At 29.0% G+C, this 14,667-nt stretch overlaps 1 protein-coding gene across 20 annotated transcripts in view; it reads left to right on the forward strand.

The window, feature by feature from the left end:
- The window catches only part of LOC148231492 (potassium voltage-gated channel subfamily KQT member 1-like), a 337,496-nt gene that overhangs the window by 113,131 nt on the left and 209,698 nt on the right, over window positions 1-14,667 (forward strand). For all 20 annotated transcript variants that reach the window (XR_015810812.1, XR_015810813.1, XR_015810814.1 and 17 more), the window contains one exon: window positions 5,292-5,426. Coding sequence is in view for 17 of the 20 variants with exons in the window: in XM_088193257.1 (XP_088049383.1) it covers window positions 5,292-5,426 (135 nt within the window). In the remaining 3 variants the exon portion in view is untranslated. The remainder of the gene's footprint in view (window positions 1-5,291; window positions 5,427-14,667) is intronic.

Genomic DNA, 14,667 nt, shown 5'->3' on the forward strand with positions numbered 1-14,667 from the left:
GGCAATGCCAAAACTTCACAGACAGTAAAAACGAAAGCGTTGTGTTTACAATGTGTTTAATAACAAATGTTATTTATCACTTCAAAGAAAAAAATATGTTAACGTCATAAAAACGTCAAAACTTTTATATGAATAGAAATATTTTTAAAGCAATATATTTTCATTGCCATTCTTTATTGTTTTTTTTAATTCAGAGTTATCAGAATAAATAAATAAATAATAATATACTATAAATATAATTTTTATAAAACTACATCTGAATCAAATAATTTTTCATCGTGTATTCATAATGCAGTCGCACGAGGCACACTGTGGAATTGGTTCGTTTTTCACAGGTAAATCCCCAAAAGCCCTTCTCCATTCCATCTTCTCATATTTTCATATAGTCATAAACCCTTCGGCATTCCAATATGGCCGAAGTCCAAAATATTTCTCCATTTCAAGACACATATGTACCTACGTACACCTCGTACAGTTTTCTCTAACGTGGATGTACGTACATACATATATCGCACATAAAACACAGTGCGTATGTCTTTCTCCAAGTCACTCTCATAAAAAAGCCATTATCATAACACGTCTAACACTTTTATCATCATGGGCCGACCGACAAAAAAAAGAGGATTCTTTAAACACGCGCGCGTGTTCAACGAATCTCTCCATAGCGAAACGTGCCGTTGGAATTCAACCAACACTTGCCGTTTTTTCGCGACTGGAATTTCAATCGTGTCGAATTGTTCATGTAAAGTTGTCAAAAAGGTTTTTTAGCTAAGTACATGTAGGTGGAAGTGAAAGTGTGTGCACTAACAGTGTCAAAAAGAGCGACGTAGCTCATCCCTAAAGTTAAACACAATATTATATTGAAATTATTCTCAAAAGAAATATTTCTTGCCCTTCATGTGTTTATTTTTGTGCAGTAATTAATTATATTATCTGTAGGGGAGTCCGTATGCGTTTTTAATTCCGATTGAACTCGGAATTCCGATCGTCGAGTTGGACCATGGGAGGCAAAGAGAGAAGCAGCGGCTGAGGTTGAGTCGGCCTACTCTTAGCTAATATTAAAGAGCTGCGCTCCGATGAGTATTTCGCTCGTTCTGGAGTACAAAGGGGATCCAATCTGTGCTTTTATTTTTAAAGGTGTTGTGGTTTATCTTGCCATACGATAATTGTGGAGCTCAATGGCACTGTGTGCTTTGTATAAATGCCAAGTTTATATTACACATAAGCATAATTATCTAGTCTATTTGCCAAATAATAAAACTGACTCACTTGAGGGAATATAAATATTATATTTTTTTATTTTTTACAATCTTGTTAAAAGGTATGCTGGGATACGATTCTCTTGAGTTGCGTCAACAAGTGTACTTGGAAACGAATTCTTCAAGTTGCTGGTATAAAATATTACAATCTGGAGATTATAAAAAAATATTTTTATTTGTAATACTTATTTATTGATTAGACCTTGCATGCTTCCGCAATGCGAATAATTACTTTCATTATTTTAAAGCAGTTTATATATCAAGAAAAAGTATGTATAAAAGTACCTTTCAAAATGCACAATGCGCTATGAAATGCGATATCAGTATTCTTAATTAAAAGTAGATGAAGTTGTGCTTTTATTCAAGAGTTTAAAATTTGCTTCTGCTTTACGGAAAATATGTATAATGTATTTAAGGCGAAAGTTTGTCTTGGTATAAATGCACTGTAATTATGATATATCATATGAAAATAAAAAGTATTTTACTGTATTAATAAATTAATATTTTTTAAATTATTATATAAATACAGCTAATGATTTATTAAAACTGTGGCTTAAATTTCGTTTTTTAAGCTATGTTGTATATTTATATATAGAACGTTATAGAATTATAAATTTTGTACAAATTCCACGAAATAACTTTGAGTGGGTCTTTGAAGCTTTTCTCATTGTTATTTGTTGAGTTTGAAACCGAGTACATATTTCGATTCTGAGACGATTTATGTTTTATATTGTTTTCTACGGAGTATTAGACAAAGCATCTTTGTGTATAAAGTTTTTTTTATGATTAAATAATATATTTAAATATAAAAAAATATATGTGTTTATGTTGTTTTCGTTACTCAAACTATATGTATGTAACATTACATAAAAAGGTTCCTGGGATTTGTAAAAAATAAAATCTAGTAAATATACAATATTAAGATATTATTGAAAAGCCCTAAGCAATTGAGTTTTAAGGTGTATGGTCTTGACTACATGGTGGATGCTTTAAAAACATACCAGATGCCAATGCTCTTACTATTGGTCAAGTGTAGCTTTTTATTGATTATTTTTATTTGATCAATTGTGAGCAGTTTTTACTGAAATTATTATTCTTTTAATTTTATTGGATACACTACAGATTTTTCAAAGGTTTTTTATAATGTTGTTCATTTTATAATTTGAAGGCAAAAACCCGATTAAATATTTCTACAATGACTATCTTTCTAAAAATTTAGTGTCTGACTGAACTCACGTGTTTTACAATTGTCATAGTTTTATTCATGATGGTAGTGACAGCTCACTTGACATTATAAGATCACTTAAAAGTTTCTAAAACATTTTTCTGCATATAGAATTAACTATAGCGTAATTTTTTTACAAATCTGCAACTATATAATGTTCAAGTGTAATAGCTGAAATTTTAGAAATTATTTATATTTCTAACGAAGTGGTCTATATACGAAGTGGTCTTTTTGGCTGCAAATATAATTAAAATCAAACACTTTTAAAATAAAAATAAATATTCTTTTAACACAATACATGCCGATGACACAGCATGTGTGCCATGATTCACCAACAGTTACTGTGCTTCATTTTCGTCAAGCATTATTAGTCCATGGCATAATCCATTATTCATTATTTTTTAAGAAAAATGCCATTTTCAAATATCTTTGAAGTTGGAATAGTTGCAGTAATCTGGTAAAGTTTAACCATGTAGCTGCGCGATCTGTATAGTGTTAATTCGCAAAGATGGTAATGGGATTCTTGTGAAGTAAAGATGCGTCATAAATATCTGTTTAATAATACGTTTTTTACCATAAATTATTGTTGTAGTATGTAATGCGATATGTAGTCTATAAATCGTATCAAAGATTAAGTTGAACTCTTGGAAATTTGGTTTTACCTAATCAAATGATCAAGTTGCTGTTTATTGGGGCTTAAAGAATCGTCTCGGTTTATTAGGCGTGGCTCCGCTTATTGCAAGTTCAGTTAATCTCACATTGTTTCTAGTTTTAGTTATGTGCTAAGTTCTGATTAAAGTGTCTGAAAATAACATTTTTTTATGCCAGTGTTTTCTTTCAGTCTATGACATAGACTGAAAGCATAGACTCTATGCTGTTGCTTCGGGGCAGAACCAGATATTTTGTTATTGTAAATTAAAACAATCAGTAAAAATGAATCATTACAGATTTCTATATGAATATGCAGATAATTAAATACCGAATATATCTATAGCTGTATAAATATTTCTTTAACTATTCGTGAAGTATATGTTCATATTTATAGTATATAAATTTTTAATTTTTTAGTTAAAAAACAGCAAATTCTAAATATTTTGTAAATGGTTAGTTTTTTAATTTGATATTTTAACAGCGCAGGTAGTCGTTTTTTACTTCAATGTATCACTGCATTTTATTTAGCTAAATTGTGCCCTTTCATGTTTTGCGAAATCTGTTTTTTTTTATATTTTTGTTGTTTTTAACAACCATAGTCTAAAAAGCAATAGAAAAAATAATATAATAAAACATTTTAATTGCCGAAATTTTAGAAATTACTCATATTTATGATATAATATTGTGCAGCTGTGATTTGTCTGAATGATTGGTGCTGATGTTTAATTTAGGGTTTTTCCAAACTAATATATTGTAATGATATTTTTTGAAGCATGGAAAATTAAGGTTTTTCTTGCAGCAGATTTAATTTTACATCTTTAAATCGTTTCAATTTTTTAAACACTTGATTTTTTAATTAAGATAAATTATTTTGCTTGATATTAATATTATGTGTGTATAAACCTGTGCTCAATAATTCATTTTGCGGTTTTTATAATTTTTTATAACATGTTCGTATTTATTTGCAAGTTTACGGTATTTTTGCATGTGCTTTGAAACTGTTGATATATACCGTTTAAAGTACGGTGACTCTGATATGCAATATCGTGTGTTGACGACGACAATATATTTTTTTTTCTTATAATATTTAAGGGATACAAATTAATTGCTTTTACAAAGTTTTTACAACTGATTTAATCGCAACGATTACAAATAGTTCCGACAATATTAAATGGCATATGTGAGGGCATTTTTATTATTTTTTTATTTTTAATTGTATGAGGCAATCGACGTAAGTTTGTGTTCACATTGGAACGTATTTGTAAATATTTTCATTTAAAAGAGCACTTAAAACTAAAATCAACAGTGAATACATTATGAAGTTTGTACAAATAGTTATTCGGTTAGGAGCAAAATCGTGCTTTAGAAAATAAGTAAGAGTATACGTTTCAACAAACAAGAATAATCTATCAAATGATTCACCAGTTCTTGATTTGCTTTTAAAAGTTTTAAATTATTAACACTTGAACGAAACATTAACTCTAGTCACAAAGTTATTTTTTTCCACTTTGAAAAAATTACGGTTATCGAAAGAACATTTTGTGAATAGAGTTTTTGAGTTGAAAGATGATATAAAATTGTTTCTGAAAGTGAAAAAAAAAACACCTTCTGTTCTTTTATTTATTTAGAAATCTAGTTACTATAATATATTAGAATAGTATGCTTCAGCGGAAAAAATCAAAAATTTCAGGGCATTTTTATTTTAACTGCTAAACTGGCAAAATAAATATTTTATTGATTATTTAAGAATCAAAATAAAAGTAAACTGTATTAAAATTTAGCAGAGATCAATGGCCGTTTCGAATCGCTGAAAAACAAACTTCCTGATATGTGCCATGAATCAATTCAAATGATGTGAGATAAATTCTTATATATACTTAATCTAACCAATTTTTGTACATTTTTGGAGCATATTTTTTTAGTCTTAGATCTTTCTGGCATGTTAGAAAAATCAAAATAAGTGCTCAAACTCATTGGCCACAACGGAACTTCATTAAATTGATAATTACACTAGCAATTTTATAATAAAAGTGTTGTTCCGTAGAAATGTATTGCAAGTACCTGTATATCTATAATATTGATAAATGTATGAATATACTGTTTAAGAAACTTCCCGAACTACTAATTGATTTTGCATTTTTTCTTTTTTGTTTCAGGTTTTTAATGGTGTTCATGTGTTTGGCCTTAAGCGTTTTCTCCACCATAAACGAGTACGAGGTCACAGCCGGTATCATTTTGTTTTATATGGAGACTGTAGTGGTCGTCTGGTTCGCCATCGAGTTCGTCCTAAGGTTAGTTACTCAATTTATATACATATATTCTGCCATATTTTGCATTAACTTTTCGCGCCGCGTTCGAATTATGCAAAGCGACAATGAGAGCCCTTTGAGAGAGCCCGGTCTTTTTCTACTCGTTCTCTTTCGCCGAAAAGAATTCCTTTTCGCGCTGGCTTATATATCATTATCATTAGCCATGCAAAACGTTATTTTTACATAAAAAGTGATGTTAACGTATGTGAAGAACATAAAATTATTTTCATATACGAAAAATTCTGTACAATAGTTATTAATCCTGAACGAGTGGTTAACCACAGCTTATAAAAACACGTACGGATAATTTAACCATACATTTCTGAAATCGGTTCAAGGGTCAGTGTTAATTTAGTGGTACATTTGGTTATCACGCAAAATAAAGCAGATTCTGTTTTTGATGTATGAACTTAACCCTGGTAATCGATATACATATGTATTTTTCGTTTGATTTGGTTCTGACAGTCATATACATAAATAAACTACGAGCTCTGGCCTCCATTTTTTTTATTTACTCTTTCCTGGACCAGAGAGTTTTATGTTAGCTCCAGCAATTGAAAATAGTAATGCAAATATTTATTTGTTTTAAACTTATATTGGCTGATCCAACTTTAGTTTCCGAACTTCTTTTAAAATCGCTTGTTTGATTAATAACAAAAAAATATGCTTAAAAAAGATTTCCTTGAATTTTTTTTTATTTAAAAAATTTCGAAGATATCTTTAAATTGCCGTATTTTTTAAAAACATATCTTTAATATTTATTTGTAATATGCTTAAAAAAAATACGTCAATTTAGGGATATCTTAATTTTTTTTTTATTATTTATTAAACATTTGATTTTTAAAAAAGGTTCGGAAAAATACAATTAAATCATCCTTTATATATACATAGGTTTGTCAGTTTTCAACCAACAGTATCTATTTATTTTTATTATATTATATTGAGAAGGCATACTATGTTAAGATGTAACCTTTAAAATCATAAGCATTAGCTTTGGGATATTTATTTTACATAAATGTCAGAGTTCAATAAGAGAGCGATTGAAATAATCTGAAAATACATTATTTTGTCGTCAAAATCGTTTTACTAAAAAAACGTTTTTAATTGGTTTAGATTAAATTTGTTTAGTGTATAAACAATTAGCTACGGTATAATAATAATTCGTTTATTTTAGTTATACAGAAAGTTTTTTTTTACGTGGGTGCTTTCGTTGGCTCTCTTCAAAGCGGGTTCAATTCTAAGTTACGAATGACGAGCTAGATGCAAAGAGAGAAGCGGCGGTTTTTACAATTTTCAATCGTCTGAAGTTGAGCCGGCTTTCTATTGTCTGGTCCTGTACTCGTTCACAAATATTACTGAAAAAGTGATTCAAAAGCTTAATACTTGAGGCTTTCTCTATAGTAGAGTTTATTTCCACACCTTTCAGTGACACGGTCAATTACACAAGAGTGACAAGTTTTTGTAACATATTTCCGTCAGATCACATTACAAATGGTCGTTTTGATGGCAATTTTGAAAGCACATGCTATCCTTTCTTAAGGGATTTGCGACGGATATTTTTAATATTTTAATTTCATGATGTGTATTTTGACCTAATTTATAAAAAGGTTTTCTTAGGATATAGTTCTATATCACAAGCCTTATGTTTTATTAGCGTAATATTTAGATTCTCACGGCATTGGGTGGTCCAATTGTTGAACTCGAAATAACTAGGTGTAATTTCTAATAAAAGCTTAACTGGTCTTAAATATAAAGACATTAGGTTTGCTAAATGGAGATCTAAACGAATAATTTTCGTCAGAAAATTATTTAAAAATATTTGACCTGTATTGTGGTAACTGTTACGCATGTATGTGGTTCCGTTATGTTTTTGGAATGTTTGTCTACCGCAGGGGTTAAAAATTTTAATTAAAAAAAATATACAGCAATTTTTAAACAAAATAAAAATGGTGATGGGTGAAAAATTAATTTGCTTTGAAGTTTGTTTCTAGCATGACAATAACCAAAAACACGTAAAAACGTAATTGGAGCTAAACATGTCTTATAATTAATCGTACGGGCTACTCAATCATCTGATTAAATCCCATTTGCTTTGCGTTTTTGGATTAGGCTCAACCTAAAAATAATATTAAGTCGGAATATATCGAAAAATAAAAACTAGCTACAGACCGATTAAACAATTAATAGCTATATTTTATATTTAACAATTGCTTAGTCATATTATCAAGGACGTATAATTTATTTTGTCTTCTTTGATAACTTTTGAATAATGTATTCGTTTATGTTTCAAGGGTTAGATGTTAATTTATTACTCATATTTCATTACGTCGTCACGTGAGCCAAAAATACATTTATTTAATTTAAATAAACGTATTACATAGCAGGGTTAAGTGGAACGAAGCACAGACGAGGAAACAAATACAATTTCGAGAGCGACGTGTGTTGTCGAAGCGACGTTAGTGTGTTTCGTTCTAAGCACATTCTAAATTGAAACGAGGACCTCGAATGAGATTCGTCACAGCATCCGTTCAGGAGTCGTGCAAATTTCCACTCACCCCTTTACGAATTGAGAGTGCCATTCACCAGAGGCATATTCTTCGTTCGAGTGGACGTGTGCACACAATCGGAGGAAAGTTTAGCGAAATAGCGATGAATAGGGTCACTGTCGGATCGAAAATTCTGTGACGCGTATTGTGTGAAAGCTAATGTTTAACGTAAGTTTACATTGATTAGATTAAAATCTTTCAAACAGGGAAAAACATCATTTAAAATAATACATTGATTATTTGATTTCGATCTCGATTCATACTTGTTGCTGTCGGGAATTGTTATTGGTCGTCTCTGCTTATAAAAATGTTCTTTATGAACAAACTGATTTATATGTATTAACAGATTAAACATGCACTTACCTGACGAGCTCGTGTGTTCACCAATACGTCACAGCAACGTCACCACCTTCTGTCGTTGGACAAACTTTCGCGTCAAATTCCGCGGCATCGCGCCAAGTGAGCGCTTTCCCTGTCCGAAAGCTCTTTGATCTCGTCGTTATTAGGGTTAATACTTCCAAATGGACGCCACTTGGCTCTGATGTCGTTGCATCTCTAACGTCTGCCAACCGTGGCGGATGGACATAATCAAATCAATCTGCGCCCTTTGTGCGCCTGCCATAATTCAAATGCAAACTATGATGTTTGTTGTTTTAATGTTTAATTCTAAAGTGTTGTTTGATACACAAAACAGTTGACGATTGACTATTTGATAGTTGATGGCTAAACCTAAAACAAAAAATACAATACATTGATTAAGTTGATAATTTTGTTATGAAAAAACAGTTTTTTGATGATGTTGATCAGGCGCGTACAGCGAGTAACTTTCTCTTTCGCTCGCTCTCGTCACACGCGAGCGAGCGAAAGGTGCGCGCCTGGTGTTGATACAAGAAGTATTTTACAATTGATACTTTTTTTTTCATGGCACTTGTTTCAGTAACATGGACTTACTTTTACTCGTTTTCGCTAGCCAGGTTGTGTATTGCTCATACCAGTATTAAACATGTGAAATATCGAGCTTTTTTCCTATAAACTTACACAACAGACTAAGTAAAATAAAATGGCAACCGACAAATGCTTTTAAACAGCAATAGTGATTTTTATTTGATTGAACATTTTTTAAGCTTTAGAAAAATCAACAGCAATAGCGTAAAATACTATTTAGAATATTTTAATGTTCTATATCTGTCTTTATTAACAAAATATTATTTAGTATTTTATGTGAATTTTATCTAAGGGGTGATTCATAAATTTAATGTGCAAAACATCTACAATTCATATTTTAATTGAAAAAGTGTACTTTTCTTTTTCAGTATTATTTCTAATTGTTTTATTACAATATTTATTTTTAACAAAGCAGATAAATCTTTAGCATGTATTTTCAAATATTCAAGGCCTAATATAATATAATTCCCAAATTAGGAACTAAAAATTGAGTTTTAAATAGTATCTATTTTATAATATTTATTTAAAGTATATTAATGTACATAAACTGGCGTTTTTTCTTCTACAAATAACATCTTTGATTGCTTAACTCTTTTGATGCCAGACAATTTTGCCTTGTATATGCAAAAACTGCCAAGCGTCGATTTGTTTTTATATGTTAAATAAAACAACAATTATAGTATATGTTTTTTGTTAATAAATTTTCATAATTTGTATATATGATACATTATTAATTTTTAATGTTAAGTACTTAACCTAAGTTACTGCCCAGTGGCGTAGATAGGATATGTGGTGCTCGGGGCGATCCTTAAAATTGCCGCCCCCTCCCTATACATTTTTTGCATGGTCATAAAATCAGCATTTCTTAAAATAATTAATTGGTTATTGTTAAGCTCTTGCTATTCGCAGATATATATGTATTTTAGTGCATTTAGGGCTAAGTACCACACTAGACGATCCCATCGCAAATATGCCGCCCCAAAGCAAGTGCCGCCCGGGGCGGCCCGCTCCCCTCGTCCCACCATAGCTACGTCACTGCTACTACCTTAATCTATTATTATCAGTTTCTTAAAATTATTATTCTAGTCTACATTATTAGGATAATTATTTATAAAAGAAAAGTTGACGAAAAACTTTTTTTTTATAAATATATTAGTTAACAATTTTCACACCAATTTTGGCGAGTCGTCGAAAAATATTTTAAATACAATTTTAAATTATATCTAATTAACAGTTCTTACAATTATACTAATGGATTACGAGGCATTTTTGGTTATGCGGATTTTAAACCGAACATTTGCCGCCCCCATTTTATCCTTTATAACGTACTGAAACATGAAATCTGCGGGTCAAAACCGGAGAGATGACAACCTTAAATATATACTAGAAAGACACAAATATAAAAACTAAAATCATTAAGAAAGTCTTTAGCAACGTTTTCACTTTTCCTCAAAACTTATTTTTCTGCTCTTTCTTTCGTTAACTTGTAGAGGATCATCCCTTTTCAGCACCCAGCAATAGTCTGCGATCATATTCCACCTTCCTTGGCATCACATTTTCATTATAATTATGTCGTGGTGAAATCTTTCACCTAGCTTCCCGTTTACTGTACCTAAATTTTCATGAAAGTAGTCTAAATGTGATTGGAGGAAATGTACTTTTCAACTCGTGTTACATCCCAAGATCTTGAATTTTTTTAACATATTTTCAACAATATACTTGCAGTTTGACTCTTTTTTATTTCCAAAAAATCTGCCTCTTTCTCACTTCTTTACATTTTTGTTTCGAAATTTTCATCCTTCATAAGTTTTTGATAACTCACTATTTAATTAGTAGTTATGGCTTGTGTAACGCATTGGGTTAACCCCTGTCACAGTGAAAGATACAAAAATAAAATAAAAACTAATTAGATTGACTTTAGCTTCTCCTATTATTGCGTCATGAATTTCGCAGAAGAGTGTGCAAAAATATTCGCTACATTGATATATTTTTGTGTTTTTTTATTTACAATTTTTTTAATGTCTATTTTTAAATACATTTTTTCTTAATATTGAGTGATTTTTTTTTAAAATTACATATTTATAATATTTTTCTAAGAGTTCTTCAAATATATGCCAACATTAGAAAAACTGATAAATAGCAATTTCAAAGGCTAAATTTAATTGAAGTATCAATTGTGATTATTTAAAAACGATTGTAAGGATTGGAACGAAACTTTAAATCGTCTATGATCATGGATTTATTTTTGTATATAATTTATATATTGTTTAGCTTAGATTCATCTTCGTTAGTTTTAATTAATTTTCTGACGTGCCTCGTTAGTTTCAATTTATTTTGTACGTACAATTATTTAACAGCAATCTTTGGTATCGTTAAACTTTTCTGTCTGATAGCACATTAATTAGCTATACGCTCTTGATTTTTCTTGTTTTGCAATTCAACCTGGTGTGAGTAACAAACAATACGCAGCAGCGCTTTACGAGAGAAGCAGCTTCTTTTATGTTGCAGTGGTACATAAAACAATACAAACGAACACTTTTCACTGATAAATATTGCACACGGCATATCGCGAAACTCTGCAATGAATAATTGGCAAGTTCGAGCTTAGAGCGGCGAAGCTTGAGCTTTCTCTTTCTTTTTATGATGAAGTGTTTGAAAATCGGCAAAAATAAGTGCGTTTTTATTACACGAGCCCTTTTTATAACTGAAGGTTGTGTGTGTATAAAAATCGTGGGCTGGCTGCTGAGCTATACGCCTCGACTGCCATGCATTAAAACGCCTATTTTAGTGCGAAAGCTTCGAATTTAACATTCGGAATTACGAGTGGACGTTCATTGTTTAGTGTTAATGCTTACGTAATTTAAGCTATACGGGGCGGAAGAATTGATTGTTTTTTTGTGATTACGTTTTTTTACTATGCTGAATTTAAATTAGTACATACATATGTATGTGTGTATATACTTGACGTTCAATTAAAATATTTGCAATATTTTTTGTAAGTATGAAACTAACCAATTTCCGATTATATCAACACTAGCTTATATATAATAACGATTATATGTAATATATTCTAACCTTACTCATAAATATTTTGGTTGATTAATTATAGTTGTTGCTTAGAAGTATTTAATATTCCCAAACTTATTTGCTCTACTGCCCACTTTAAAGAAAAAAACGCCTTGTGATGACGGTAATACTATTTTTTTTACTTAAAATTTATTAATTTCTTGATACGTAGAAAATGTACGAAAATCATTAAATGTGATAATTCTTATATTGCTTAGTTCTTTGGTATAATTCTTCGCTGTGAGAAGGCTTCAGTTGAACATCCGCTTCGTTTTATCATCACTATCTCTATGACGGAGATAAAGGCACTCGATTAAAAAAACAGGTCTTTTCAGTTTTACCGGCTTTTAAAAGCATTTAATATTTGATAATATGTCATTGGTTACCATTGCTTGCAATACAGTTTTTTTCCAATACAAGTTGTTAACCTTTATCATTTAATCCGATAGAACTTAGACACTCTAAGAATATCGTGTTTTACGCGATCGAAATTTTTCTTAAAATTCATAAAATAAATGTAAACAGTTTCACAAAAATAACATTTCTAAGAAAAGTGCTTCTCTTGTGCCTTCCTAAAATCTAAATTGTTCCTTGCTAATAACCTTTTCGCAACGTGTGTAAATTCTTCCTTGTATTATATAGCTTTGAACATTATTTTCATTGAGTGACTTATTAAGTTAATGAGGCGCTTCACATGTTAAATTTTTACTTTGCTAAAGAATGAATTTTGGTGAAGATTGTTTCAAGACAATTATATTTTATTTAGAAATTTCATAAAGATATTTAATTTATGTTGATTTTATGCCATATGTTGCCTTAGATTTAGCATGTAAGATATGTATAGTTAACCCTTTGAAGTCCAAAAGCATGTATATTGTACCGAAAATAGTTTTAAAATTTGTTTTAATTGTAAATATAATATAAAAAATATATTATATATACACTTAAAATATTTATTATTAATTAACTTAATTATATTTGATTAAAGTTGCATGAATTTATTGAAAAAGTATTTAATTTTTTTTGGAATTATTCCTAGTAGATTTTGATAAATTATTAAAATGCAATATATCTTAAAGAATCTGTAGAAAACATCACAGAAAATGCTTAAGGGATGTGTAGTTCATCTGCATATCTAATTTCATTATTATGTAGCTGTTTTCTGAATTTATATATTATTTAAGTACATATAATCGATTTTTTTTCTAGCATTTTTTTCGTTACCATTTTTAGTTCATATTTTGCTTAAATATTTATAAGCAAAATTTTAGTTTTCATATATATTTCTTTCATGTAGGCAGCGAAAGAAAAATTTAACATTTTTTTTATGGCACTATTTTAAATAACCTGAAGTGATTTTAATTTTAATTTACTTGTAAATCCCCAAACGCAACATATATAAATATATGTTAGATGACTATGAATATGTGCATAATAAATGTTTAATCTACCTTTGTACAATAATATTTTGTTATTATATAATCAATATGGTTATAAAAAAAATATTTTTTATCTAAAATTTTATATTATCTATTTTATATTATCACTTTTTGTAATTAAAAAATTATTTACAGTGATTTAAATATCATATAGTTCATTTTTTATCATTTATTAATAATTTATTTGTTCTCATCCATTCACTAATATGGATCAAATAACCCTGTTTTAGAGTTATATATATACAAGGACCTTATCAGCATACAGTTGAATACTATATTCAAGTTTACATAGGGTTAAATAATTTATGTATGGAATAAATAATAAAGGTCCCAAAATAAAACCCTATGGAATTATACACATCACCACCTCACATTAATTTTTTGTACCATTTATAACAACTACTTGTTGTATATTATTTAAATAACTTTTTAATAAATTTATCGTTAATCCTACTATTCCAATATGTTTTAATTTCTCTAAAAATACTGTGTCAAAAGCTTTTTTTAAGTATGCGAATAATGCTGAAGTTTGGTTTTATCGTTTAAGTATTTTAATAATAAAATCAAAAGTTGCATATTTTGTATTGGATTTGTTTTTAAATTCGTGTTGTTAATGTGATAAAAAAATTAATTAATCCTATTGGATATAATTAATTCAATTTTTTTGATAGATGTGATCCTCTTATCATCAGCTTTGTATAAAGAAGTTATTTTGGCATTTTTAGGCAATATTTCCTTTTACAAACATTTATTAAATACTTTTATTAAAATAGGAGTAATAAGACTGTTGATTGATTTGATTTTTTTACTGTTATGGCTTCAGTACTAGGCGCTGACTTATTATATTTGTTTGTATATTTTACGACTTCTTTTAATTTAATTTTGTGAAAATAAATAGATCTATTAAATTGAGTCATATTTGTGATAGTTTTTATCAAGTTTAATTTGTATTTTATATGTTAGAAATGTTGCAAATAAAATAAAATGTTTATTAAATTCATCACCTATTTTTTATCTGTAGTTAAATTTCTAATAATATTTAGAATAACTTTTTTTCTAATTTTTATTTCATAAAATATTTTTAACATATGTTTTAAAGTTTTATATATTTTAAACTGGTTGTTATTAGCAATATTAAACATTTTATTATAGTAATATATTTTTATTTATGACTTACAAATTTTATTTATGACTCACAAATATTTCTAATAGTATATTACAGTGAAA

This window comes from Plectrocnemia conspersa, unplaced genomic scaffold (assembly GCF_051122295.1).
Source record: "Plectrocnemia conspersa isolate PC_06_02 unplaced genomic scaffold, ASM5112229v1 ptg000009l, whole genome shotgun sequence".
NCBI classification, from domain to species: Eukaryota; Metazoa; Arthropoda; class Insecta; order Trichoptera; family Polycentropodidae; genus Plectrocnemia; species Plectrocnemia conspersa.